At 44.0% G+C, this 25,170-nt stretch overlaps 2 protein-coding genes across 7 annotated transcripts in view; both read left to right on the top strand.

The window, feature by feature from the left end:
* LOC138845286 (uncharacterized) overlaps positions 1–2,355 on the top strand; it is a 56,757-nt gene extending 54,402 nt beyond the window's left edge. The window contains exon 3 of the mRNA XM_089313622.1: positions 2,153–2,355. Coding sequence (XP_089169748.1) covers positions 2,153–2,187 — 35 coding nt within the window. The 3' untranslated portion in view covers positions 2,188–2,355. The remainder of the gene's footprint in view (positions 1–2,152) is intronic.
* The window catches only part of PCGF5 (polycomb group ring finger 5), a 66,625-nt gene continuing 43,763 nt past the window's right edge, over positions 2,309–25,170 (top strand). For all 6 annotated transcript variants that reach the window (XM_089314781.1, XM_089314780.1, XM_051823407.3 and 3 more), the window contains exons 1-2: positions 2,309–2,449; positions 21,032–21,128. In XM_089314781.1, coding sequence (XP_089170907.1) covers positions 2,338–2,449; positions 21,032–21,128 — 209 coding nt within the window. In that variant the 5' untranslated portion in view covers positions 2,309–2,337. The remainder of the gene's footprint in view (positions 2,450–21,031; positions 21,129–25,170) is intronic.

The following is a 25,170-nucleotide window of genomic DNA, read 5'->3' as shown; positions in this document are numbered from 1 at the left end:
GGACAGGGCGCGGGGACCGGCCAGGCCGCGGCGGGCGTTGTTTCTCTTTCACTTTCCTTCGCTCGGAGGCCGGCGCGCTGGCGGGCAGGCGGCGGCGGCGGCGGCGGCCGCTCGGTAGGTATCGGACGGGCTTGCGAGGGGCCGGGGCGCCGCCCGCGCCTGCGCCCGCGCACTCCGCCCAAGTTTGCGCCCCGGACGGACGCGAGCGGCACCTCGGGACACCTGCCGCGGCCGGCCCGTCTGGAGCCGGGAGAGCCGCGGGGGCGGGGGCGGCCAGCTGAAATCCGGGGGCCTGGAACCGTGCCCTCCCCTCGGGGGCGGAGAGGGCGGCCGACTGCTGGCGCCCGGACCGGGAGAGAAGGCTCACGCTCCGCGGCTCAGCCCCGGGCCGGCCCGAGCTGCGCGGTGGCGGCGCCTGGGCCCGCGCACCTGCCGATCGCGCGGGCGTGGGCTCCAACCACTGAGCACAGGGCCCGCCGGGCGCTGCCCGAGGACGCGAAAAGTTCCCTCCTGCGCCATCACCGCGAGGAGTTGCTTCCTTGAAGCTTCTTGGTGGCAGGGTCGTGTGTGACTTAGGATCTGAGCACACCCCGCATCGGAGCCGTGCTTTTGCTCTGTCCGAGGACTTTTCTCTGAGTCCGGAGCGTGGTGGCACAGCCGTGGGAAATGCAAGGCGGTTAATCCCAGGGTACGGAGCAGGAAGCCGAGACGCGGAATCGGCTGTTAAACACTTGGCCGAAGGTCAGCAGGGCCCAGGGCCAGGACCCTGGCCTCCCCATTGGCTGCGCTGGCTGTCTGTGACACCCCCAGCACGATTTCCCTGAGCGGATGGGAAGGTTACAGACAGCCCCTCTTCCCTGAGGGGTTCCAAGAGGGTCTGTGGTGTTGACGACGCCTGTTACCATTCGGGTTGCTTAATCCTTGCCTGTGAGTTAGCTACGGTGGGGGAAAGTTCCTGTTCGTGGAATGAACTCAGGAAAATCAGCTGCTGCTTTCATGTTGTGTTATTCTGAGAAGACACATTTCTTGTAAGAAAGCTTTCAAACTTTTTTTTTTTTGGTAACCTAACTTTATTTACAAGCTGACTGTGCTAGATGTTTCTAGAACTGTCGATGACAATTAGTTTTTATTGAGTGTTAGCATTACATATATTGTCTCTTTGGATCCTCAGCAGTCTAGGAGGCTGGCATTCTTATTTGCATTTTTATTGTTCTTTAAAAACATCGAGATCCACAGAGGAAAGTAATGTTGCCCAGATTATATACCTGTGCTAAAATATGATCGCTTCTATTGAAGTTAAATCAGTCTAATAGAAGAGAGAAGGGGTAACTGTAAATCAGAATAAAAGTAACTGGTGTCAGGAGAGAAGTCAGCATTCAAAACCGGGGAGGAATGGCATTGGAGAAGGATTTGAGGGATGAGTAGGATGCAGAGGGGAGGAAGGGCTCATTGGATAGAGGAGCCCAGCCCATTGGATAGAGGGCACAGAGCCTGCAGAGGGAGCAGGGGGAGGAGCAATCCCTTCCGTTTGCCTGCAGGAACAGAGGTGTTGAAAGATTTGTTAAGGTCAGCCTGTGGAGGTCTTATGTGACAGGAAAGTTTTAAGAAACTTAAAACTTTTTTGTTTGTGAAGAGGAGACACTGCCTTTAAGAAGCTTCAAATGTGATAGAATAAAATAAACCTTGGTGGCAGAATATAAAGTGGACCCCAGCTGGAGCAGTCCTATGCAGGTTGGACCAGGCAAGTGTGCAGAATGGGCAGGGACACCAACTTGATCTGACTGACTTCTGCTGCTGTATTATAAAGTGCAGACAGAAGTAGGCAGCATTCTGACTGAGATGATACTGGCTTCAGCTTGAACCTTGTAACTTGTGTTGGCAAGAACTAGGATCCTAGAAGGGCACTCGAGCAGATGATGAAAATGCGTTACTGAAGAGGTGAAGATATCAACTGGTGTTCCTAGCTTTGGGTGTCATTCGTGTAGAGGCCCGTTTTCTATCATTCTGAATTAAGTTCTAGCAGATTACAGGTTAATGGTACAATGAAGAATATATGCTGTTCACCCAGTTTGGAGCATGAATATATTGCTACTAATATGTTACGAGGAATTTGACACCACTTTCTCTCATCTTTTAAAAATGGTTTTGGAAGCAGACATGGGAAGGCAGAACCACCAAAAGGAGTGATGACCAGCGATCTCACAGTACATCTGGCTGTTAGTTCTCATGCTTCGGACACCTTGCTGGGGACGCCACACCAGCTCCTGGGATCGGACTCTCATCCACTTAGTGCCCCTCTTTGTCTGAACTACTAAAGCCAGTCTCAGCTGACCACGAATGGCTACCCAAAGGAAACACCTGGTGAAAGACTTCAACCCTTACATTACATGCTATATCTGTAAAGGGTATCTGATCAAGCCAACTACGGTGACAGAATGCCTCCATACTTGTGAGTATTCTCTTATACTGGAAGCTACACCTGCATTTGTTCCATTAAAACTGCCATCTTTTGTTTTAACTTTTTAAAAAGAGAGTAGTATTCCAAGCATTATCTTTGAATTAATTTTCTTACTTGTTCATGAGATACCAGTGGCATGAGGTTTTCCTTCTGTTAGTGAATTCTCAATACATTTGATTTTTTTCTTCGTGCTGTAAAATGTTCCAAGAGTCATGGCACACATTTTTGGTTATGGTGTTTTAAAAAGTAGACTATTTCAGGATTTTTTTAATCTTTAAAAGTATACCACAGGGATTAATGTGCTCAGAGGTTTTGTTTGGATACACATACTGTAACTCACTGGTTGTTAAAGTATGATTTCTAGACCAGCAGCTTCATTGTCAGGGCCCTCTGGGAACGTGTTAGAAATGCAGATTTCCAGGCTCCCACCCTGGATTTACTGAATAAGAAACTGTGGGAGTGGGCCCAGCAATCTGTGTTTGAAAAGTGCTCTCCATGCCTCTGAAGAATCAGTTGTCCTAGCATCGCATCTGAGGACCTCCTATCAAATTTCACTGTCACCTGTCTCATCAGACAAGGAAGGGACATTTTTATAGCCACTTATGTCAGGATTATAAGTGCTTTTTGTGTCTCTGCCAATATGAGTTTCTTATGTCAATGAAACTAATTCTAGTAAGTTCTAGGTTAATGTTTATTATGTGCACCAGAGTAGATACTTTATAATACTCGACTCCATGATAGCTTTAGAATAACGTTGTAACATTTTGGAGTGGATATGGAGGAAGAGAGGGTGGAAACTAAGAGTTAAGTAACTTTCCCACTCTCACAGCTAATGAGTGATGGGCCTGTATTCAGTTCCAAGGCTCATGCTTTTTCTAAAATAACATGATGTGATTTTTAGGGGGTAAACTTTTCCTTTTAACTCTTCTCCCTGTGCTGAATAGACATAATATTAAGCCAGTAGTTTTAAACAAGGGTGCAAAATAGAATCACCTGGAAATGGTTAAAGTGACAAATTTTATATTACATATATTTTGACACAATTAAAAAGAATAAAATCGCCTAGGGAGCAGTTTAAACATATACATGCTCAAGATCAAGACCCTACCTGAATAGAGTTGGCAGATCTGTGGTAAGTTCTGGGCACAAATGTTTTGGCAGAGTTCTCCTGGTGAAGCTGATATTTGTTACTTTTGGGGTATCCTATGCTATTAGCAACTAACCACGGACTATCTCGTATGATCAGTTTGCTATTTCCCTATATCACTATTTAACTTGAACAGCTAATAGTTAACTATCATTTATCATACATTTATTGATTAGCTACTGTGTGTCAGCACTGTCCTAAGCACATAGGATACAGTAATGCACAAGGTAATAACAATGTCTCTGCTCAAGAAGTTCACATTCTGATAGGGCAGGGGTGGGAACAGCTGGTCTGCAGGCTGTGTGAGGCCTGCAGAATCATCTGGACTGGCTCTGCCTATGCAGCCACAGACAGGACTTGAAATTCAATAAATGTGTAGCAGGCTAATTTTTAACTTGGTGATTCTGTATACTCGCAGATTACATTATAAATATCCAAATGGCCCTTGGCAGAAAAAAGTTCCCCCTCTCCCCATAACTGGAGAAACTAACTATGTGCCGTGTTACTGATAAATACTATAAAGAGGAAGAAAAGACCATAGATATGAGAGATGAGGCTAGTTTATATAAATAAAGAGAGATAAGACATTTGAATAGAAACCAAAGGGATTGAACTTGGTGGATACAAGTGGGAAGAGCTCGCTAGGCAGAAGGAAGATTAAGTACACAGGCCTGGAGGTGGTAATATGCTTATCGTATTCAAAGAATAGCGAGTCAATTAGAAAACTGTAGCTGTAGCTCTTTTGAAAGATGCTGGGGCCTTCACCCAAGGTGGTAAGATGTGAAATAGGGGTGGTGACCAGTGGTTGAATTGTAGATGTATTTTAGAGGAAGAGCCAATGAGATGTGGCTACTCTAGGTTGAAGACTTGACTTCCACATTTCCCATTGCACCAAGAATGGCACCTGGACATGGTCTGCAGTCTGGTTCTGCTTCTTTTAATACTTGCACATTGATGTATTTTTAAGATATTTATTTGAAAGGCAGAGTTACAGAGAGAGTCGACAGAGACAGATAAATCTTTTTTCTGCTGGTTCACTCCCCAAATGACCATAACCACTGGAGCTGGGCCGATTCAAAGTCAGGAGCCAGGAGCTTCTTCTGGGTCTCCCATACAGGTGCAAGGGCCCAAACACTTGGGCCATCCTCCACTGCTTTCCAAAGCTCATTAGCAGAGAGCTAGATTGGAATGAGGCAACCGGGACTCAAATCAGCAGCCATTTGGCTTTACTTACCATGCCACAATGCTGGCCCCTGTACATTGGGAGACAGCTCCCGTCCACACAGCTGGGGGCCAAAGATGGGAACTGAGAACTCAGTTCACATCTTCCAGATGGGTGGCAGGATCCCCGATACCTGTGCCATCACCTCTGCCTCCCACACTCCACATAAGAAGGAAGCTGGAATTACCAGCTGCAGCCAGGCTTGAGCCAAGTACTCCGGCGTGTTCCATGGCTGTCCTAACCAGCAGCTTAACTGCTAGGCCAAACGCTGGCTGCCGCCCCCAACCCTCTGGACTTCTGAGTATCACTGGTTTGTGTTTATGTGGTTCGCAGTGTCTCCTTATTTCTAAGGATAATATAAATGCTACTACAAGGCAGTGTTCCGCAGTCACTGGTTGTGTCTTTGATATGTGGTGATATTCTGAGTTTCCTCTCTTTTACCATGTGTACTCAGACAGATATACTAGTATTATAATTTAGGATAAGTACAAATTAAATAAAATGATTGAATGGGAAAGGTAGAAAGTGAGAGTTATCAAGTGACATTATGACACCCTATAGTATTTTTAGAACCTAGGCATATCAAATGAACATCTTATTAAAATAACTTTGCACAAAGACTATAATTTCTTAATTTCTCTGAGTAAACATTTGTTCTCATTCAAACTCATAAGAAAATGCAAGGATTTTTGTCTTAACTATTCAAGGTGTCTATTTTTCAAATAAAATGAAATTTTTAAAAAGTGTGAAACTAAGTTGTATTATTGGTGAGCAAAGTCATACATAGAATGTGCTACTCTGACTGGTCAAGTGAAGAATGAATAGTCAAGAAATGTTATAAAATAAATTCAGATGTTGATAAGTGCAATGCAGACAATTTAGCGGTGATAAAATCAGCAGGTGTGTGTCATGGTACTGAAGCAGAAAGGAAAGTACAAAAAGGAACTGAAATGTTTTCTGAAATTCCCAAAGCCGTAGTGCCCAGGCCTTGTCAAATAGGGAGAGCAGCCCTAGGGGCAGCCCAGGAGCAAGGGAGAGGGCTGCGCTGCGGTGGCATGGAGGGATCCTGTCCTGGGTCCGTGAAGTGACGTCAGCGTTCTTGCAGATTGCCCCACGGACACACGGTAACTCTCACTCTGCCTCAGACCAGTTAGGCTGCTGCTCCCTACTTTCCCCTAGAGAAGTTCCGGAGCTCACACTGCCTGGCTGGCCTGTCATTGTGGAAGGAAGGGCCCAGCCAGGGGACAGGATTTCTGCCGGAGCACCCAGTTGTGCGGAGCGGGAGGCAGGGAGGCCGAGACTGTGGCCATCCTGTCTCGATGGCTTCTGGACAGAGGCTGCAAAGGAAGGGTGGGGGTCGTGAAAGCCACATGTCGAAGCCGACTCATGTTGATACCACTTCTCAGAAGTAGGCAGGAGATGGAGACGCACTTTCAGGATGAGTTAAATTTTCAAACAAAAATGAGTTTTAGCTTTAAATGATCACAGAATTAGCTAGATGAACTAAATCCACATTGACCATCATTGTTATATGTCTGTGAGATTATTTTCATAACCAGACAAACCTAAGGAAATAAACATGGTCACACAAATACTTACTGAATTATTTTAAACATTACTGTCAGGCGCTTTGCTAGCCACAGGGGGAGAGTGGTAAATAGAATAGATTTGGAACATAGACTTCTCTATCAAGCAGATTTCCCAATAACCAAAAGAAATGTCTAACACATGTTATTTGGATGCATCCTGTTCTTTCCTGTACAAACTCATCTACTCTGAGACTTCAGCTGATGTCCTGCATCTCTGTTTTCTGGCTTAGGCTTCTCACAGCTTTACAGTCTCACTGGATGTCCACTTGGATGTCCTAAAGTCACCTGAACTCAACGTATCTAGGGATGCCCAAATGGGACGCCAGCATGTCATTCTCTCAGCCAGAGGTGTGCTCTGCACTGGACCCTCTTCAGCTTCACAGACCTGTGACACAGTCCTGCTGATGTCTCGCTGATAGTTCTCACATCATCCCTATAGTGCCTTCCCCGTTCGGGCATCATTCCTTTTCCCCAGAGCCACTGCAGGGCATTCTTAACCTGTGCCACAGCGGCCATCATTCAAACCAGCTTACTGTCTTCAGCACTGTCACCCTGTAGCCTACCCCACAATTTCCTAGGGGTATCGATCACCTCAGGATAACTTAAAGCTACTTAGCTGTGGCTAGCTTCTGCCTGTCTCTTCCACCACGACCACCTACCACACTTGCAGGTGCTCGGGTCAACTGTTGGCTCTACTTGGAATGAGCTGCTTCTGTGTGCCCAGTTAGCAGTTACCCATCCTTTAACTCTCCTGCCACCCGCCTGCTCCCATAGGCTGATTGGAGTTAAGAGGCTCCTGAACTAAAGCTTAATTACTGACTAATAAGTTGATTTTATTGTGCATTTTCCCTTTTGAAAATTCAGATGCAGGGATGGGTATAACTTGGAAGGCATGTTGACCATGTTGTTTAGGAATTACAAATTTAGAAAAACTGTCTTCCAGAATCTTTATGGGTATCTTGCGAGTCTCAGCTAGGGACGGGGAGAGACTGAGTTGGGGACCTATAGAGATGGATGGTCTAGACTGAAGGATGCTCTGGGTTTTGCACCAGGGTCCTGAGAAACTTTCTGAAGCTGCTTATGGCGTATTCGCTGGTGGTTGTATAGGTTGTTGACTTAAAATGAAAGACTTTTCACTTAAACTAAGGACAAAGGAGCTTTGTTCCAGCAGCTCAAATGTGATGAATGCAGTGCGCTGGTTCTTAACCCTTTTATGGTCAGAGGTCTCTAAGAATCTGATGATTCTTTCCTCAGGAAAAAAAGGATGTTTACAGACATGACATTCTAGTCCAGGAACAGGAAATTTTCTTCCTTCTTGAGACATTTGGGAGAGTGTGACAAAAATACCTTAACTAAAAATCAGTTCTTTGGAAAAACACATTGTTGTACAGATTTTTAAACTTATACAAAAAAGAAGGGTTAATTGATAATGTAGTTGATGTGATGACTGAGAAATTTGATTTTATTTGGCAACATGTAAGAATGAAGGAATAATTTCATCACACAATGGCAGTAGTTAAGAACTACTAGCCATTTATCGGCTTTGAGCAAGTATCATGAATATGAGTACTTGATTAAGATACAGAATGTTCAGTATTTATAAATCTTATACTACAAGTATGTGCTACTCAGAGTACAGTCTCCAGACCAGCAGTCAGCAACAGCAGTGTCTCCTGAGAACGTACTGGAAGGGCAGATTCCTGGGCTTCACCTGAGAGCGACTGAATTACAGTCACAGCAAGCCCTCCAGGTGCCTGATGCACATGGAAGTTTGAGGAGCACTGCTCTGAACCACATATGTATAATCCTAGCATCTCTTAAACTGGGCTGCATATAGTTATTAAAATGCTAATAAAAGATTAAAGTCGTAGCTTCTTACTGAATGTCATACTGGAGCGGCAGTCATGAGCTTTACATCAATTGCTTTATTTAATCAGGAGCTCAAGAACCCTCCTGGGTACGCTGTATTAATCATTCAGCAACTGTGTGTAGCACCCACATATGCCAGTCACTGTTCTGCCATCTCCTGGGAGCACAGCAAGCAGCTGACAGGCATGATCTGTGCCCTCTGGAACGGATGTCCCTATAGGAGAGACACATAATAGGGAAACCAGGATAAGTACCTGGCTCCTGCCATCGGATCAGCGCGGTGCACCGGCCGCAGCGCGCCGGCCACGGCAGCCATTGGAGGGTGAACCAATGGCAAAGGAAGACCTTTCTCTCTGTCTCTCTCTCTCTCACTGTCCACTCTGCCTGTCCAAAAAAAAAAAAAAAAAAATAGGCAAGTACAGAAAGTAGTTTCAGGTGCTAAATGTAACAAATGCCCTATGGAAAAATAAAAGAGAAAGGTCTTTCTTGGAAGTTGCCATTTGAAAATGAAGAGACCAAAATGATGGGAAGGAGAAAGCTATGAAAATGTGTAAAGGAAAGGCGTTTCAGATTCCTGTTCCAGTCAGCCTGCCCCCACCCCACCTTCCCCAAAACAAGACTGCGAAAGCTTAAGTGACATACTCAGTAGCTGCCTGAACTGGGTTCTGAGTCCTGGGTATGCAACTCAGGCACATGTGGACATTATTACATTTCCCTAATCTTAATTTTTTTTCTTCTTTTTGTTTAGCTTTATTTTCCTTTCTAAATTTTTTAAAAATTCTTTTTTTTTTTTTTTTGGAAAGGTAGAAAGAGAGAACTTGCTGTGTGCTGGTTCACTCCTGAAATGCCTGCAACAGCCAGGGCCAGGCTAGGTTGAAGCTAGGAGCCCAGAGCTGTGTTCGGTTCTCCCACATGCTTAGCAGGGATCCAACTACTTGTGTGTGCAGTTATCTGCTGCCCCCCAGGGTGTGCCTTAGCAGGAGGCTGGGTTGGAAGCAGAGTAATCAGGACTTGAACTGGGTACTCTGATAAGGAATATATCTGTCCCAAGCGGCGCTTTCACTGCTCTGCCGAACACCCGCCCTTTTGAACTTTTTTTTCTAAAATTTCTTTACTAATATATTGATTTATGTATTTATATATGTATGTGTATACACACACACACACACACACACACACGGCCTAAATTGTGATTCAGCAGGTTAAGCTGCCACCTGGGACACCAGCATCCCAGATGGGTGCCAGTTCAAGTCCTAGTTGTTCCAGTTCCTATCTAGCTTCTTGCTAATGTGCCTGGGAAAGCAACTGAAGTATCCATGTGGGAGGACCTGTATGGAGTCCCAGGCTTCCTGGCTTATAGCAGCAGAGTGAACCAACAGATAGAAAATAGATCTCTCCCTCTCTCCCTCCCCCTCTTTCCCTCTTCCTCTCTCCACCCCCCATCTCCCTCTCTCCCTTTCTCTCCCCCTCTTTCTCCCTGCTGCCCCCCTTCCCTGTCCACTCCCCACTCTACTTCTGTCTTTCTAATAAAATAAATCTTGTTAAATAAAAATATATAGAGATACACACATACATGCATACATGTGTATATAAATAAACTATACTTTCATGATGTATAACTATGATTTTATACCTAAAGTTTATTAATTCTGAATGAATGGCTATTACAGTAAAGAAAAAAAGATATAAATTGAACTTTCCAATAATGTGTTCCATATAAAGTTTTATTTTTAGAGTACAAAATACTTTTAGAATAAAAATCAAAGATCTAAATAGAAATTATATTTACAGTCTCTGAAGGTACACATATAATGCCTAGGTGGCACTAGAAGTGAGATCACCAGTATACTGATGCTATGTGTTTCAAGCAGTATTTTGGTAGAAACTAGACATTCATTCTTAAAGGTGACTGTAGTGTTCATTTTGATGATTTTTCTTAATTATGAAAGAATAAGTATAGGTATTAATCTAGGATGCTACTATTATTAGTAATAACATAAAAGAATATATTGAATGTATGGTTCCTTTAGCTTTTGAAACTATTAGCTCATAAAAGATGTTTAAACAATTAAGCAAAACATCACAACAGGTACTTCAGGACAAAAATAGGAGATAACAGAAAGTTAAAAAATGAAATTATCTTCTATGTTGACTCCTAAAAATAAATTATAGCCAGGTCCATATGAGTTGCAACTGATGTCACTGTTGGGTTGAGAAAAACATATAACCTAAAATATATCCCTGTTCAGAGCTAGAACTCATGTCCAGTGTACAGGCCTCTAGCACAAAGGTTGTGAAAGCATTATGAACAGGACAGTCTAATCTTGTAGAAGAGACTAAAAAAATCGTATGTGGATACTTTGAAGACTTTTCACAAACACTGGTATTTTATATACATACTTTTTTTTTTACCAAACTATCGTGTCAAAAATTTTAAAACCATTGAACAAAGCTGTTATTTTCTTTTTGTTTAAAGATATATTTATTTATATGAAAGAGTTACACCAAGAGAGGAGAGGCAGAGAGAGAGAGCAGTCTTCCATCAGATGGTTCACTCCCCAGTTGGCCGCAACAGCCAGAGCTGTGCCGATCCGATGCCAGGAGCTTCTTCTGGGTCTCCCATGCAGGTGCAGGGGCCCAAGAACTTGGGCCATCTTCCACTGCAAAGCTGTTATTTTCTACGAATATTCTTCCACTCATTTTCCTTTAGTCAATTAATGGAAAACTATCAGTGTTAGAATCTTAAGTTTATATTAATTTAAACCGTTTAAACTTTCAAAAAAATAGTATACTTAGAATCTCTTCCCTCACTGTAGTTGAAAGTATAGGCTGCTGTCCATTTTGACTACAGTAGTACATTGTAGGCCCGGGATCTTTGCTCCCTTTAGTCTTCCTGACCTGGTGTCCTTATGTATTTCAAAAATACTTACTGAGCACTTCTTCTAGGTACTGCTCTAGGCACTGGACACATCTGGCAATATAGTAAGCAATAAGTAGATCACATTACTTATATTAGAAGGTAATAAATGCTATAGAAAGAGGGAAAGCCAAACTAGGTAAGGGGAGTTGGGCAGTCAATGAGATCTTACAAATCTTACCATTTAAAATAAGCCTGGGGACCGGCACTGTAGTGTAGTGGGTAAAGCCGCTGCCTGCAGTGCTGGCATTCCATATGGGCGCCAGTTCGAGTCCTAGCTGCTCCACTTCTGACACAGCTCTCTGCTATGGCCTGAAAAAGCAGTAGAAGATGGCCCAAGTCCTTGGGCCCCTGTACGCCACTGTGGGAGACCTGGAAGAAGCTCCTGGCTCCTGGCTTCAGATAGGTCCAGCTGCGGCCATCTGGGGAGTGAACCAGCGGATGGAAGACCTCTCTCTCTTTCTCTCTTTCTCTTTCTCTCTCTTTCTCTTTCTCTCTCTTTCTCTTTCTCTCTCTCTCTCTCTCTCTCTCTCTCTCTCTCTCTTTCTCTCTCTGCTTCTGCCTCTCTGTATCTCTGCCTTTCAAATAAATAAATCTTTAAAAAAATAAAATAAACCTGTGTTCAGGATAGTCCTCATTTAAAAAGTGACGTTTGAACAGAGACTTGATGTAAAGGAGTTAACCAACCCAGATGTCTGAGAGAATGTTAGAGGAACAGAAAGAGCAAAGGCTCTGAGGTAAGCAGTGTGCCCAGTTTGTTGAGAAATGGCCAGAAGGGCAGTGTAGCTGCACAGCAGCCAGGGAAGGAGAATTCATGCAGGTGTTGAGGCTATGGGCACAGTCCACAGTTCTTACAGGGCCGTGCAAAGGATTTTGACTTTGAGAGAACTGAGTGCTGATTTCAGATAGGTTTTTCAGTAGGAGAAAGCCATGATGTGATTTATGTTTGAAAGAATCCTTCAAAATTCTGTTGAAAATAGACCTGTTGGGGGGGAGGGAGCCAATGTAATCCATAAGCTATACTTTGGAAATCTATATTCATTAAATAAAAGTAAAAAAAAAAAGAAAAGAAAAGAAAATAGACCTGTTAGGGCTACTGCAATCATCTAGGAAAGAGATGATAGTGGCTGTAGCACCACCATGGTGCTGATGGTGGAGATAAAAAGTGGTCAGGTTTTGAAGGTAGGTCCATATTTGGAAACGAATTCGGTCATACAAAGGAAATGGAGACTAGGACATCTGTATGATGTTTGGCTGAAGAAACCAGAAGGATAAAGACATCATCAGGTGATACAAAAAACTCTGAGGGTAGAAGATGATGAGATTAATTTTGGGGAATTGAATGTGAGCTGTGAGATATCCAAGTGAAGATGTCCATTTGGGAGTTGGACAGGGGAGTCTGGAGATCTTCAGCGTGTGGATCATATGGAAACAGTCGAGGACCAAGAACTGAGCCTGGGCTCTGCAGGAGCCATCGGAGGAAGAGGCGGAGCCAGTGAGATAGGAGGAAAATGAAAGGAGCTGGGTCCTGGGAGGCTGAGTAAGCATGCAGTGTTGAGGAGGAGGAGACAAGGTCATCCGTGGCAAAGTGTTGGATAAGACAGGACTGAGAACATGCAGTGTGCAGGTCATGGGTGATCTTGTCGAGCATTTTCCATGGGAGTGGTAGGAGTGAAAATCTGGAGGGGTGTGAAAGGAAGGACACTTTTGGATTTTTTTTTTTTTTTTAAAGATTGGTTAATTTGAAAGAGTAGCAGCAAGGGGAGGAGGGAAGGGAGGGGTATCCCTTTCCATCACCCAATTCACTCCTCCAATGGCTGCAATGGCCAGGGCTGGGCCAGGCTGAAGCCAGGAGCCTGGAACTGCATCTCGGTCTCCTGAATGGCTGTCAGGGACCCAAGTGCTTGGGCCACCTTCTGCTGCCTTCCAAGGTGCTTTAGCAGGAAGCTGGATTGGAAGTTGGGTAGCTTCTTGTTTGAGTTGGACTCACATAGGACCCTGATGAGGGGTGCCTGCCTCTCAAGTGGCAGGTTATCCCATTGCGCCACAACATCGGCCCCTGGAAACATTTTAATTTCCTGGTTGTGATCATTGTGCTATGAATATGTGATTATTTATTCTTAATAAAAATGAAGAGTGGTGAAAAAAAGAGAGGATGAGAGAGGAAGTAAAAAATAGGTAACTGTTTTGAGTTTTCCTGCTGACAGCTGACAAGGGAAGAAGGGTCAGCAGAAGTGTTTTTTATTTGTTTATTTTTAATCAGGGAAATGATATGTATGAATGTGAGTGAGACTCTTTGGTCAATGGCCAAAGATTGATACACATGAAAGAGGAGAATGAGCAGAGCAGTGTTGTTAGGTCCTTGAAGAGGTCTAGGGCACAGGGCAGAGACCAGCTTCAGATGGGTACACGGACATGCTGGAAGCAGGCAGGAGCACAGAGTACAGACGCAAGCAGGTGTGCTGGTGCACGCTCTTTGACTCAGTTCTTTCTTTTTCCCTTTGTAAAATAGGAAGTGAGGTCTGCAGTGGAGAGTAAGGAAGGAGGATATGTTGGGGGTGTGAGGACAGAGGAGAAGGTGTGAAGTACTGGCAAGGAGCATAATGGACTTGAGGCACTGAGTATGGCTGCCTGGCAGATGAAGAACCCTCTTGGGGTTCATGGTCATGAATTTGAGGTGAGAGATTGATCAGCATGGTTGCGTGTTTTCTCTCACAATGTTCAGCTATAATTGTGTAACCCAGAGAATGCAGAGAGTTGGATTTAACCAGAATTCTAGTTTAGCTGAGCAAGTATGACCAAAGAAGAGAGGGGTGGAGAAGTTAGAAAGGAACAGAACTCTCCAGGCTATGTGTGATCATGGTATTTATATTGGTAAGGAGGGGGAATGATGGTGTCACATGACTGACTGAGCTCTACCAGACTCTACCCAGAACTTGCAGTGTCCTACTTGTCTCCATAAGCCACTGGGTAACCTGTCCTTCTCCCGAGACTTCTCAGAGTCTCAGTGTAAGATCCCTCAGACCAGGCTGAACTCCCAGCTCTGTCCTGAGCCTGTTGAATGAGCTCTGCTTTGCTGCCCGTTCCTTTGTACTAGCAAAAGAGGGTGGGAGGATCATTGTGCTCAGTAGGAAGTGATGCTATCCTTAGCATTCTCCGTGGAATTGCAGCTCATGTAGGCTTTTGAAAGAAATGTATAACATGTAAAAGAAATACAGGTGTTCATTAGTTCCCCACGCAAGTAAAACCAGGGGATGCTGTGTGATGGAAGTCACGTACATGTGTTCTGGAATGTCTTTAAAGATCAGTGTCAGATTCCCGGATAAGAATTTTTATCAAAAATTGTTCTCTTTGCACATGACCACAGTTTACCTATAAACTGTTAGCAGATGATAAAGTTTTTAAGACCAAAACTGTGTATAAAATGAAGGTTATCAAGAAGGGCACATTAAGAAAGTGAGACGCTTAAGGACAGAGGGAAAAACATGCATCCAAGCTGGAATTTAAGACCAACAAACTCAGATGATTTTAACAAAAGGAATCAGCCTTTAGTCTGTTTTAATAAACAGGGAATTACTAATGAATGGCAGTGCCGCAGACATGAGGGAAAACATGGCTGTTATTGTTTTATTATCAGTGATCCCAGAGTTAGTACTCAAAAGGAGAAGTTTGTGTAGATTATTTTGTGCCATCAAAGCTGGGAAGCTCACCCTCCGTGAAGCATAGGAGATGTGGGTGGGCCATTCATCCAGGGTGGCAACCACAAATGACCTTGTATTGTTGTGGACATGCCTCCAAGGCTTTGAAAATAGGGAAGTGAGATAACTCTTTGATAGTTCAACTGTGAAATCAACATATAATATTGCATCCAAGTACGTGTATGCAAAGTTCTGTTCCAGAAAGAGACAGAGCAAAATCATTTCTAGACCAGTGGTGCTGTGCTGGAACTGGATTAAATGTCAAGTTAGGAGAAGCATGCATAATGGAAAAGTGCTGGTAGTCCCCCTCCACGTGCCCACCCTACAGGAGGTGCTCTGCACACAGAGCGAGGCCGTTGGTTCCCCTTCAGGTGAAACAGCGTGTCTCAAGCATTACATGGGAGTTGCAAGACTGTCCCCAGAGTGGAAATGCCTACAGGAAAATTGTTATCAATAAATGAGAGGCATTTCAAATTCCATTAGCAAGACTGTTTTTAAGCTAGGTGCCTCAGACTACAATACTCTGATGTGTATTCTCTTTGTTATAGATGTACGCTCATCCAGTAATCTAATTCATGGTAATAGTTCACACTTAATATGTGTACCAGACACTGTAAATCAGTAAGCTTTACATATATTATTTTGTTCAGTCCTCAGAAGAATCCCGTGTGATAGGTAACTGTTATCTCCTTCGTTACACAGAGACACACAGCATGTGATTTGCCTAATGGCTGAACTTGGGTTCAAATTATCTGGAACAACTATGCTGTGCTAACCTTGACTTCTCACGTAGATCTGCACTGTAGGGAGAGAATACATTAGTCTTGCGTTCTTTTGATTACAGTTTATTCTATGATAGTGATTTCTTAGTGGTGATAAGTAATTTCTGCTTATGGTTTAAGAATGAGACAAATTCTGGAATGGGGCAACCTGATAGAGATGGTAGCTAATAAGGATTTTTGTGAGCAGCCTCTGGCCTCCTTTGGGAAGTGTTCCCCAGTTATCTTTTGGCTGTGTTAGTGAGTGCTTTGCAGAATTCTATCCCGGTGCTAATCTCTCACATATTCTGATTTAATTGGTCTGGGATGGGACCTGCAAATCAGTTCTGTAGAAATCTCATCAGTAATTATAATGCCCAGCTACATTTGAAAATAACTGCTTTAGATTACACAATTTCTCAATTTTTACAACAGCCTAGTTCAAATCTAAGAAATGATAAAAGGAATTCACTTAGTAAGCTTTAGGCAGAAGCTCAGTGGTGTTTGTGATGAGCTAAACATAAAGATCAGTTAAAGGTATGAAATCTTGATCCCAGGGACCAAATGTTATTCAAACATGCATTGCACAGAGAGTAGGCCTAGAGCTGCCCAGCCCAGGGGTGCATGCCATTGCTTCTACACAGCTGGGCAGCTGTGGGCAGCTTGTTCCAGCCCTCCAATCCTGTGTCCTCATTTGCAGTAACTGTCCATACCGTAATCCATACAAAGCCCTGACACCGGAGCCTGGTATTTGGTTAGTGCTCAGTAAATGTTAACACGTGTTATTTTCAGAGCTTCTCCAAGTGAGGGTATCTTTGGAGAGCCCAACTCCCTCTCTGACCCTGGTGTCCACGTGGCCTCGTAGCATCTGTAGTGTGGCTAGTGAAAATAAAGTCTTGAGTTGGTTTCATTGTGGTCTTAAATAGAGACTAGGGCCTTTTCACATCATTCTGGGGTCTAAGTGAGTTAGCAGTTGAAGAGCTGGAGAGCTTGCCATTAAATCTTCAAGATATTTTTGAAATGTGCTATACCACTTGTACAGATTTCAAATTGTAAAGAACCAAGGATCCATTTTGTGGTGGTAAGAAATTTTTTAAGCATCAAGGGAACCAAATCCTCATTTTACTTGTTCAGTTTCACTGAACTTCTGGCCTGGATTTCCTCAGGTTCTAATTTATGTAAGGTTGTGCTTTATTTAACAACATTTAAAAACCATGTGGGAGATATATTTTCTAGAGTTTTTTTTTTTTTTTTAAGGAATAAGCTAATTAAAAGGCTATTTTGTGCAAAATATTCAGTTTAAAAGGAGTTCCAATTTGATGGGTGGACATACTTAAGGCTCCAAAATTAAGGGGTGAGGCATTATTTTTCTCTGTATTGCAGATCTGTAGAAATAAAACTAGAAAAAAATGTATCATAAAGATAGGCCTTGGTTAAGAAAATGGATTCTGGCTTCAAATCCTGGCTTTAACCACCTGCTAGCTAGCTTCATAATTTTAGGCAATTTGCTGAAGTTCTCCATTCCTCCTCTTCATCTTTACATGACCTACTGCTACCTAATTAATTGAGTTGTAGTGATTATTAAATTTATCAAATCATGATGAAAGAAATATGTTGATTAGGATGTGTGTGTAGGTTGGATATGTGTATATACATATTTAGGACATAAACTCTAACTGCTGTGATGATAACCACCACCAAATCATCTGAACAAAATAGAAAATGAGGCTAAAAGTATTACATTGTTCAATATTTAAAATTTTGCTTTTTCAGAGTTTTTAATGAAAGCCACTTTTGGTCTAGCTGCTGAGAAAAATAATTTAATTCACATCAGCAACCCTAGATTAAGTCTCTGTGCTGCCATTCACAAAACTAGGCAGGTGACCTCGCCTGTTGAAATGTCTCCTCCTTTATCTGCCAAAGTGGAATCAACCACTGCATCTCAAAAGTTAGTATGAAAAATAAATTTACCTCTTAATAGGGTTTCTATATCCATCTAGAATAATGCTCTTCAGCAGAACTAAAATGTGAGCCATATGTGGAATTTAAAATTTTTCTAGTAGCCACTTGAAGAAAAGTGAAATACTATAAATATATTTTATTGAATATATTTAATATTATATTTAACCCAGTGTGCATAAAACATACATTTACCATACAGTATAAATTGATGACATTTATTTTGTGTCAAATCTAGTGTGTTTTACAATTATAGCAGCATCTCACCTTGAGCTGGCCACATTTCAAGTGCTCAGTGGCCACACGTAGCTGGGGGCTACCATGCTGCATAGTCACGGTCTAGATTACAGGTTAGTATTCCCTGTCAGTGCCACTAGGGGCGGGTCCTTGACCTCACGTGCAGGGCTGGGCAGCCTTTTTTCTGCCAAGGGCCACTGGAATATTTATCACATCATTTGCAAACCACACGAAATTATCAACTAAAAATATTCGCCTGCTATAGATTTAGTGAATTTTGAGTTCCACCTGCAGTTGCCTTGGCAGAGCCAGACCAAATGATTACACAAGCATTATACAGCCTGTGGGCCGATGGTCCCCACCCTGCTAGAGAATTAACATAGCCTTCTTCTTCTTCTTTTTTTTTTTAATTTGACAGGCAGAGTTAGAGAGACAGAGAGAGAGTTACAGACAGTGAGAGAGAGACAGAGAGAAAGGTCTTCCTTCTGTTGGTTCACTCCCCTAATGGCCCCTATGGCCAGAGCTGTGCCGATCCGAAGCCAGGAGCTGGGTGCTTCCTCCCGGTCTCCCATGCAGGTGCAGGGACCCAAGCACCTGGGCCATCCTCTGTTGCCCTCCTGGGCCACAGCAGAGAGCTGGACTGGAAGAGGAGCAACCGGGACTAGTACCCAGCACCCCAACCGGGACTAGAACCCGGGGTGCCGGCGCCGCAGGCGGAGGATTAGCCAAGTGAGCCATGGCACCAGCCAACATGGCCTTATTCTTAAAAATGTGCTCTCCCTTAGATCCCTGAGCCTTACATCTCATCAGCAATCTGGATTAGGATTCTCTGCCCCCTGGAAAGAGAAAGTCCTACCTGTAGCTTTTTGGGCATGTCAAGTGCCTCCATATTTGATGAAGGCAGGTAGACAGCCAGGAACTGCTGAGTTTGTTGAACATGACACATCTTTTGAACGATCCAGGTCAAAATCAGTCTTTAAAACCTTCTCACTCTTGTTTCTTATCTGTTCTTTTATTGCCTCTTTCCCAAATTTCAGAGGCTTACCTAATGTCCCTGGGAAAAGAGCAAATACCAGCAGTCTAAAGGAATTCAGCTTCTCTGTCTTCCAATTCCACGTGGCTTAACAAAGCAACCCTTCCCTGAGATTATTTTGACTTTTAAAAAGACATTTAGGGTCCAACATTGTGGTGCCTCAGATTAAGCCGCCGCCACCTGCTGCAATGCCAGCATCCCATATGAGTACTGATTCAAGTCTCCAGTCCTCTACTTCGAGTCCACTCCCTGCAAATAGAAGACAGCAGAAGATAGCCCAAGTGCATAGTCCCTGCCACCCAGGTGGGACCCCTGGACAAAGCTCCTGGCTTTAGCCTGGCCCAGCCCCAGCAATTGTGGCCATCTGGGAGTGAACCAGTGGACAGAAGCTTTCTCTCTCTCTCCTTCTCTCTGTAACTCTCTACCTTTCAAATGAAAAATCTTTTTTGAAAAAGGCACTTTGAAACTTTTGGGTGTCCATGAGGTTTGTAGGGGGAGTGGAGGTGTTCAGTTCTACCTAACACTAGGCTAACTGTTCCTATCTAAGCTTTTCCAGAGTTTTTCTGTTACTGTCTCTCGCCCATATTTTGGGGAAATCACAGTGACTGTGCATTATCCTAATGGCTTTACATAATGGTGAAAGTAGGTAGTATGGGATTTCAGGCATATTTACCCAACAAAAAAATCTTTGGGGACCAGTATTATGGTGCAGCAGGTGAAGTGGCATCACTCCCTTACTGGAGTGCCAGTTTGAATACTGGCTGCTCTGCTTCCTCTCCAGCTCCCTGCTGATGCGGGTGGGAAAGCAGCATAAGATGGCCCGAGTGCTTGGGCCTCTGCCACCCACATGGGAGATTCAGATGGGGTTCCTGGCTCCTGGCTTTGGCTGTTGTGGCACATGGAAGGTATCTTTTTCTCCCTCTCTTTCTCTCCCCCTCCCTCCCCGACACACAGCATTTCAAATAAGTCTTTTCAAAAAATGTCTCAGATGTCACTTTCTTAGGGAGTCCCACCCTGCTCATGAGCACAGTAGCTGCCAGCCCCTGGCACTCTGTCTCTACATTTGGCAGGGCTGGGGGCAAAGGGGTGAGGGGTGGTTTCCTTCCTAAAAGGAATCTAAGTCCCACAAAGATGTGGACTGTGTTGTTTTCTCCTGCATCGCCCAACTCTAGTACAATGTCTCATAGTCAGTAAAGGCCTCTTGAACCAATGAATAATTAAGTGAAAGGAAATGCTGAGATAAATTTCCCATGTGTACTAAATACATTTAAAATTAGATCCTTGGTAGAGTTCTTCCCTGACCATCACTTCTCTGGCATCTGTGTGATAATGTTTGAACTTTCAGACCTAATCTCAGTGGTGGGAATCCTAGGGTTTGCTCTTGACCAGTCATTTAGATAAACTTCCCCTCCTTTTAGATTGCTGCATGTGAAGAGACAGTTGTAAAAGATGAGAGAGATTCATAGCCAGAGAGAGAAGCTTATGGGCAGAAATCCACAAATTATATTTCCATTGTCTCTATTTAGAATCCCCATGGGGAATGTTAGTTCTCTCCATCAGTTCTCAGCCATTCTGCCAGTTTACCTCTTGTGCCAGCCTATGTACCAGCTTGGTGCTGCTCCCCACACCTCGCTCTGCGCGGAGTGAGGACCCCTGTGAGCACAAAGTTGTCATGCTCCTAAAAGACCAGCAGTTCCTCAGTAGCTCAGTTCCCAGGAGATTCCCGCCTGTGAGAGTGATCCAAACCTGTTGAAAACTTTCAAGTTTTAGTAAGAATTGTTCATGTTGCATTCAAATAAGTTTTGAACAAAACAAGTAAATGGATGTACTGTTTTTTTAAAATTTGTCCTCTTAAAAAAAAAGAAATTTCTATGTAAATGCATCAACATTTTTAGAGTAATATGAATATTGTGTACTTGGTTTGTGAACTATTTAAGAAAATCAATGAATGTTGTGTCAGTCAGCTAACATTTCATTTGGTTTTATTACAGTGCCACAGTTTTAAGGTTTTATAAAGGTTTGGTTAAGTGATAATACTCTGCCTGTAGTGGTAGTTTTCAAGAACTATTTGTAATTACATTTAGTTCAATTTTGAATGATAGTTCAAATGATGCATTTTAACCTAACATCTTCTTTCTCCTTAGTCTGTAAGACTTGTATTGTCCAGCACTTTGAAGACAGCAATGATTGTCCAAGATGTGGCAACCAAGTTCACGAGACAAATCCATTAGAAATGTTGAGGTAAGAAAGGTCCACTTAATTCAAATCAGCCTATAAGCTCTTTGGTTTTATTATACATCATATTTCTTGGTGTCGGCTCAGTTAACTTATGTCTTACAAACTCTGTGATTTCTGTTTTTCTATTTGAAAGGCAGAGTCACAGAGAAAGAGGGACATACAGAGAAAAAGAGATCATCCATCTGCTGGTTCACACCACAAACGGTGGCAACCTAGGAGCCTGGAATTCCATTCAGGTCTCCCATGTGGATGGCAGGGGCACAGGCACTTGGGCCTTCTTCCATTGCTTTCCCAGGCACATTAGCAGGGAGCTGGATTGGAAGCAGAGCAGCCAGGACTCGAACCAGCACTCATATGGGATATCAGCATCACACCTGCTGCACCACAGTGCTGGTCCCATGAGTTTTATTTAACAGTATTTTGTTAGGAAGAGTTAAAAAATAAGGCTATATACCTTAAATATTTTTTTAAATTTCAATTGAAATCTTAACTTTTGGGGTAAGCACTTGGCCGAGGGCTAAAGATGCCAGTTGGGGTGCCTGTGTCTGACACTGGAGTCCGTGGGTTCCAGCTCCTGATTCCAGCTTTCCACTAATGCAGACCCTCAGACGCGGTGCTGATAGCCCAAGCAGCTGGGTCTTCGTCACCTACATGTGAGACCTGAGTTGAGTTCTTGGCTCCTGGTTGTGACCCCAGGCTTTGGGGACATTTAGGGCGTGAACTAACCAATGGAAATATTCTCTTTCTCTTTTAAAGAATGTTTAAAATTGGACTTTTCTCTTAGGCTCTAAAGTGACTGTAGTTGCAGTTATTTTCACTATTTTAATACTCTATTTTTTTTTAGCTACATGGCAGTAGAAAGACTAATAGACTAATTTTTAATTTATTAATTTCTCATGTATTCGAACAACATCTATGTAAAACTTAAAGAATTTTTAGAAAAGAGTACCGTGTACTTACCAATCAATTTAGGCAGTATAATGTTTTTAAAACCATATATAGTCTACAAGATCATAATCTAAGATCTTTTATTTCTGGTTAGGAAATTGAAATTATCACATGACTTACCTAAGGTCTCACTGCACAGCTCAAATGTCACTTTCCAGCTACAGTCCGGGTGCCCTCACTGCTCAAGTGTGTGTGTGTGTGTGTGTGTGTGTGTGTGTGTGTGTGTTTAAGATTTATTTATTTATTTGAAAGGCAGAGTTAGAGGCAGAGAGAGAGAATTTTCCACCACTAGTTCACTCCCCAAATGGCCATGACAGCCAGAGCTGGGCTGATCCAAAGCCAGGAGCCAGAAGCTTCTTCCAGGTCTCCCACGTGGGTACAGGGACCTAAGGACTTGGACCATCTGTTACTGCTTTCCCAGGCCATTAGCAGGGAGCTAGATCAGAAGTGGAGCAGTCAGGGCTTGAACTGGGGCCCAGAATGGGATGTTGGCACTGCAGGCTGCAGCTCAACCCTCTATGCCACAGCACCGGCCCCTAGAGTTGTTTTCTTCTCAGTGTTCCTGTTACAGCTCTAACACATCAACTGTGTGATCTTAGGGAGTTACACATCTGAAAACACAGCTAGATATTCTGTGAAACCTTTGATAGCTCTCTTACCTACCTGTATGATATTGGCCATCATTCCCTAAGACTGGATTTGGAATTCTTGGATTTCAAACTTCCTCTCCCCGAATTTAGTTGGACTGCTTGTCTACAGGTAAATGTGTCTCTCTGTAGTTTCTTCAAAAACTCAGTTCTGAAACCAATAGTATCTTGTTAGAAATGATGGCTCTAGGACCCTGCTCAATCAGAAACTCTAGGACTGGGGGCTGGCGCTGTGGTGCAGCGGGTTAACACCCTGGCCTAAAGCACCGGTATCCCATATGGGTGCTGGTTCGAGACCCAGCTGCTCCTCTTCCAATCCAGCTCTCTGCTATGACCTGGGAAAGCAGCAGAAGATGGCCCAAGTCCTTGGCCCCTGCACCACGTGGGAGACCCAGAAGAAGCTCCTGGCTCCTGGCTTCGGATCAGCACAGCTCCAGCCGTTGCAGCCATCTGGAGAGTGAACCATTGGATGGAAGATCTCTCTCTCTGTCTCTGTCTGTCTGTCTGTCTCTCTCTGCCTCTCCTTCTCTCTGTGTGTAACTCTGACTTTCAAATATATAAATAAATCTTTGGGAAAAAAAAAAGAAAGAAACTCTAGGGCTGGCACCCACTTAGTTTATCAAGTCCTCTCAGTTGACCCTAGGACGCACTAACGTCTGAGAAGTCCTGGGCTGCTGTGATCTGTGGTTCTGAGCAAGGCTTCTACTGATTGGATTTATATCCGTTCTTCTTAACCAGGGGTAGATTTGCCCCCAGGATACATTTAGCAACATCCAGAGATACTTTGTCAGTTCTGGGTAGGAGCCCCTGGCAGCCTGCAATGCGCAGGGTAGCCTCCTTCACAACAAACAGCCAGCCCCAAATGTCAGTCGTGCTGAGGTAAGGAGACTCAGAGAACAAAGGGAATAAATAGTTCCCAGTTTTGAAAATCAGAAACTGTCCTGTGACTGCCAGGGGAACGTGGGGGGGCATGGAATCCAACAGCCTAAGAGGAGAGGTAGCCGCCGTCTGAGGGCAGCTGCAGGTGAGCACCCTGGGCCTGGGTGCAGGCACTGTGGGTGGATGTCTGTGCTCACTGAGGAGGAAGTACTTCTCAGCCGAGAGCGGCGATGGGAGACAAGGATGCAGAGGTCTGAGGAGAGGAAAAACACTGGGTGTTCCCCTGGGCCCTGGGAGAATATATGGCCGGGGAAGCACAGTGCAGTGTGAAGGAATGTGGTTTCTTTCCCCAGCCGTGGGTGCGGGAGCAGGTGCAGGGAGGGCAGAGGGTGGGCTTTCCCTAGAGTTGTGGTCATAGCAATAATCTTGGGTGGGGAAGCCAGGGCACCTGCAGAGGGTGATCTTGTGACTGCCATGTGTCCATCTCTCCTGACCCGGGTTAGGGCAGCGAGGACATCAGAAGGGTGAGGAATGCCTCCGAGGAAACAGCAATGAACTGGTGGTTCCTGGTCTGTTATTAAAGTGAGAAGGGCTACCTTTCAGGAATTTGGGAACAGGCACGTAGGAAATGAGAAGGAAGCAGTCACGAATGCCAGGCTTAGAAAGAAAAAAGGTGGATGAGGGGACTCTCTTATTCAGAGAACACTGTGCATGTTTATACAGTCCTAACCATGTAAACTCTGGTTATTAAACACAGCCATAACTGTACTGGATAAATATATCAGTAATAAACTACATGGAAAAGAGAGTAAGGAGAAGTATACATCGGGAGGAGAAGAGGTGAGGGGACAGTGTACTTCTAAATCCTATCTTCTGTAAGTGGATGTCAGGAAAAGCATGGCTCTTACTTAAAGGCAGAAGCTGCTAGAAGGAAGAATGTGGGTGTGAAAGTGGTTGCCCGTGGGGTTGTAGGGGTCAGGAACGGAGAGGATGGAGCATGAGAATAGCGGGTTTTCATTCAGGCTGTAGAGGGAACTTTGACCTTTAAATTCAGTACATATATTTCACATGTTAAGAAAAAAAGAAGCAGTATTTTATGCACTGCTATTACATAACTTGGAACACTTTGTGAGCAAGTCAGTGTTTGAGGTAAGGCTTCAGAATAAGGTAACACTGGTGTGGTTGAAGAGCTGGAAGGCAGTGTTGGAGTCAGGATGGAGGGAGAAAGCCAGACCGGAGAGATGGGGAATCCTGGGTGCCTGAAGCACTCGGTTGGTTAGGGAGGAAAGAGGTAAGGGTAGTACACATTCAGGCTGGAGGTCCACCTGCAGTGTTGGGCAGGGAAATAGTGAGCAAATTAGTCCTTAGGAAGACTCATCACAAGGACATCAGGTTAGAGAAGGGAGGTCTGTCTCCACCACACGAAAGGAGGAGGTGGGGGGGAAAGCGCGGGTGGGACAAATACTGAGAAGGAGCTGTGAGCGCTTGGTTCGGGAGAGAAAGAGTTCAGGCGGTTCTTTCATTTTGAGCCTGCTTGGGAGAGTTATGGTATTATTGAAAATCTAATTCAT

Source organism: Oryctolagus cuniculus, chromosome 15 (assembly GCF_051225735.1).
Source record: "Oryctolagus cuniculus isolate XC-2025 breed Fujian yellow rabbit chromosome 15, ASM5122573v1, whole genome shotgun sequence".
NCBI lineage: Eukaryota > Metazoa > Chordata > Mammalia > Lagomorpha > Leporidae > Oryctolagus > Oryctolagus cuniculus.
Note: the sequence above shows the minus strand (reverse complement) of the source record. Positions and strands in the feature narration are given on the sequence as shown.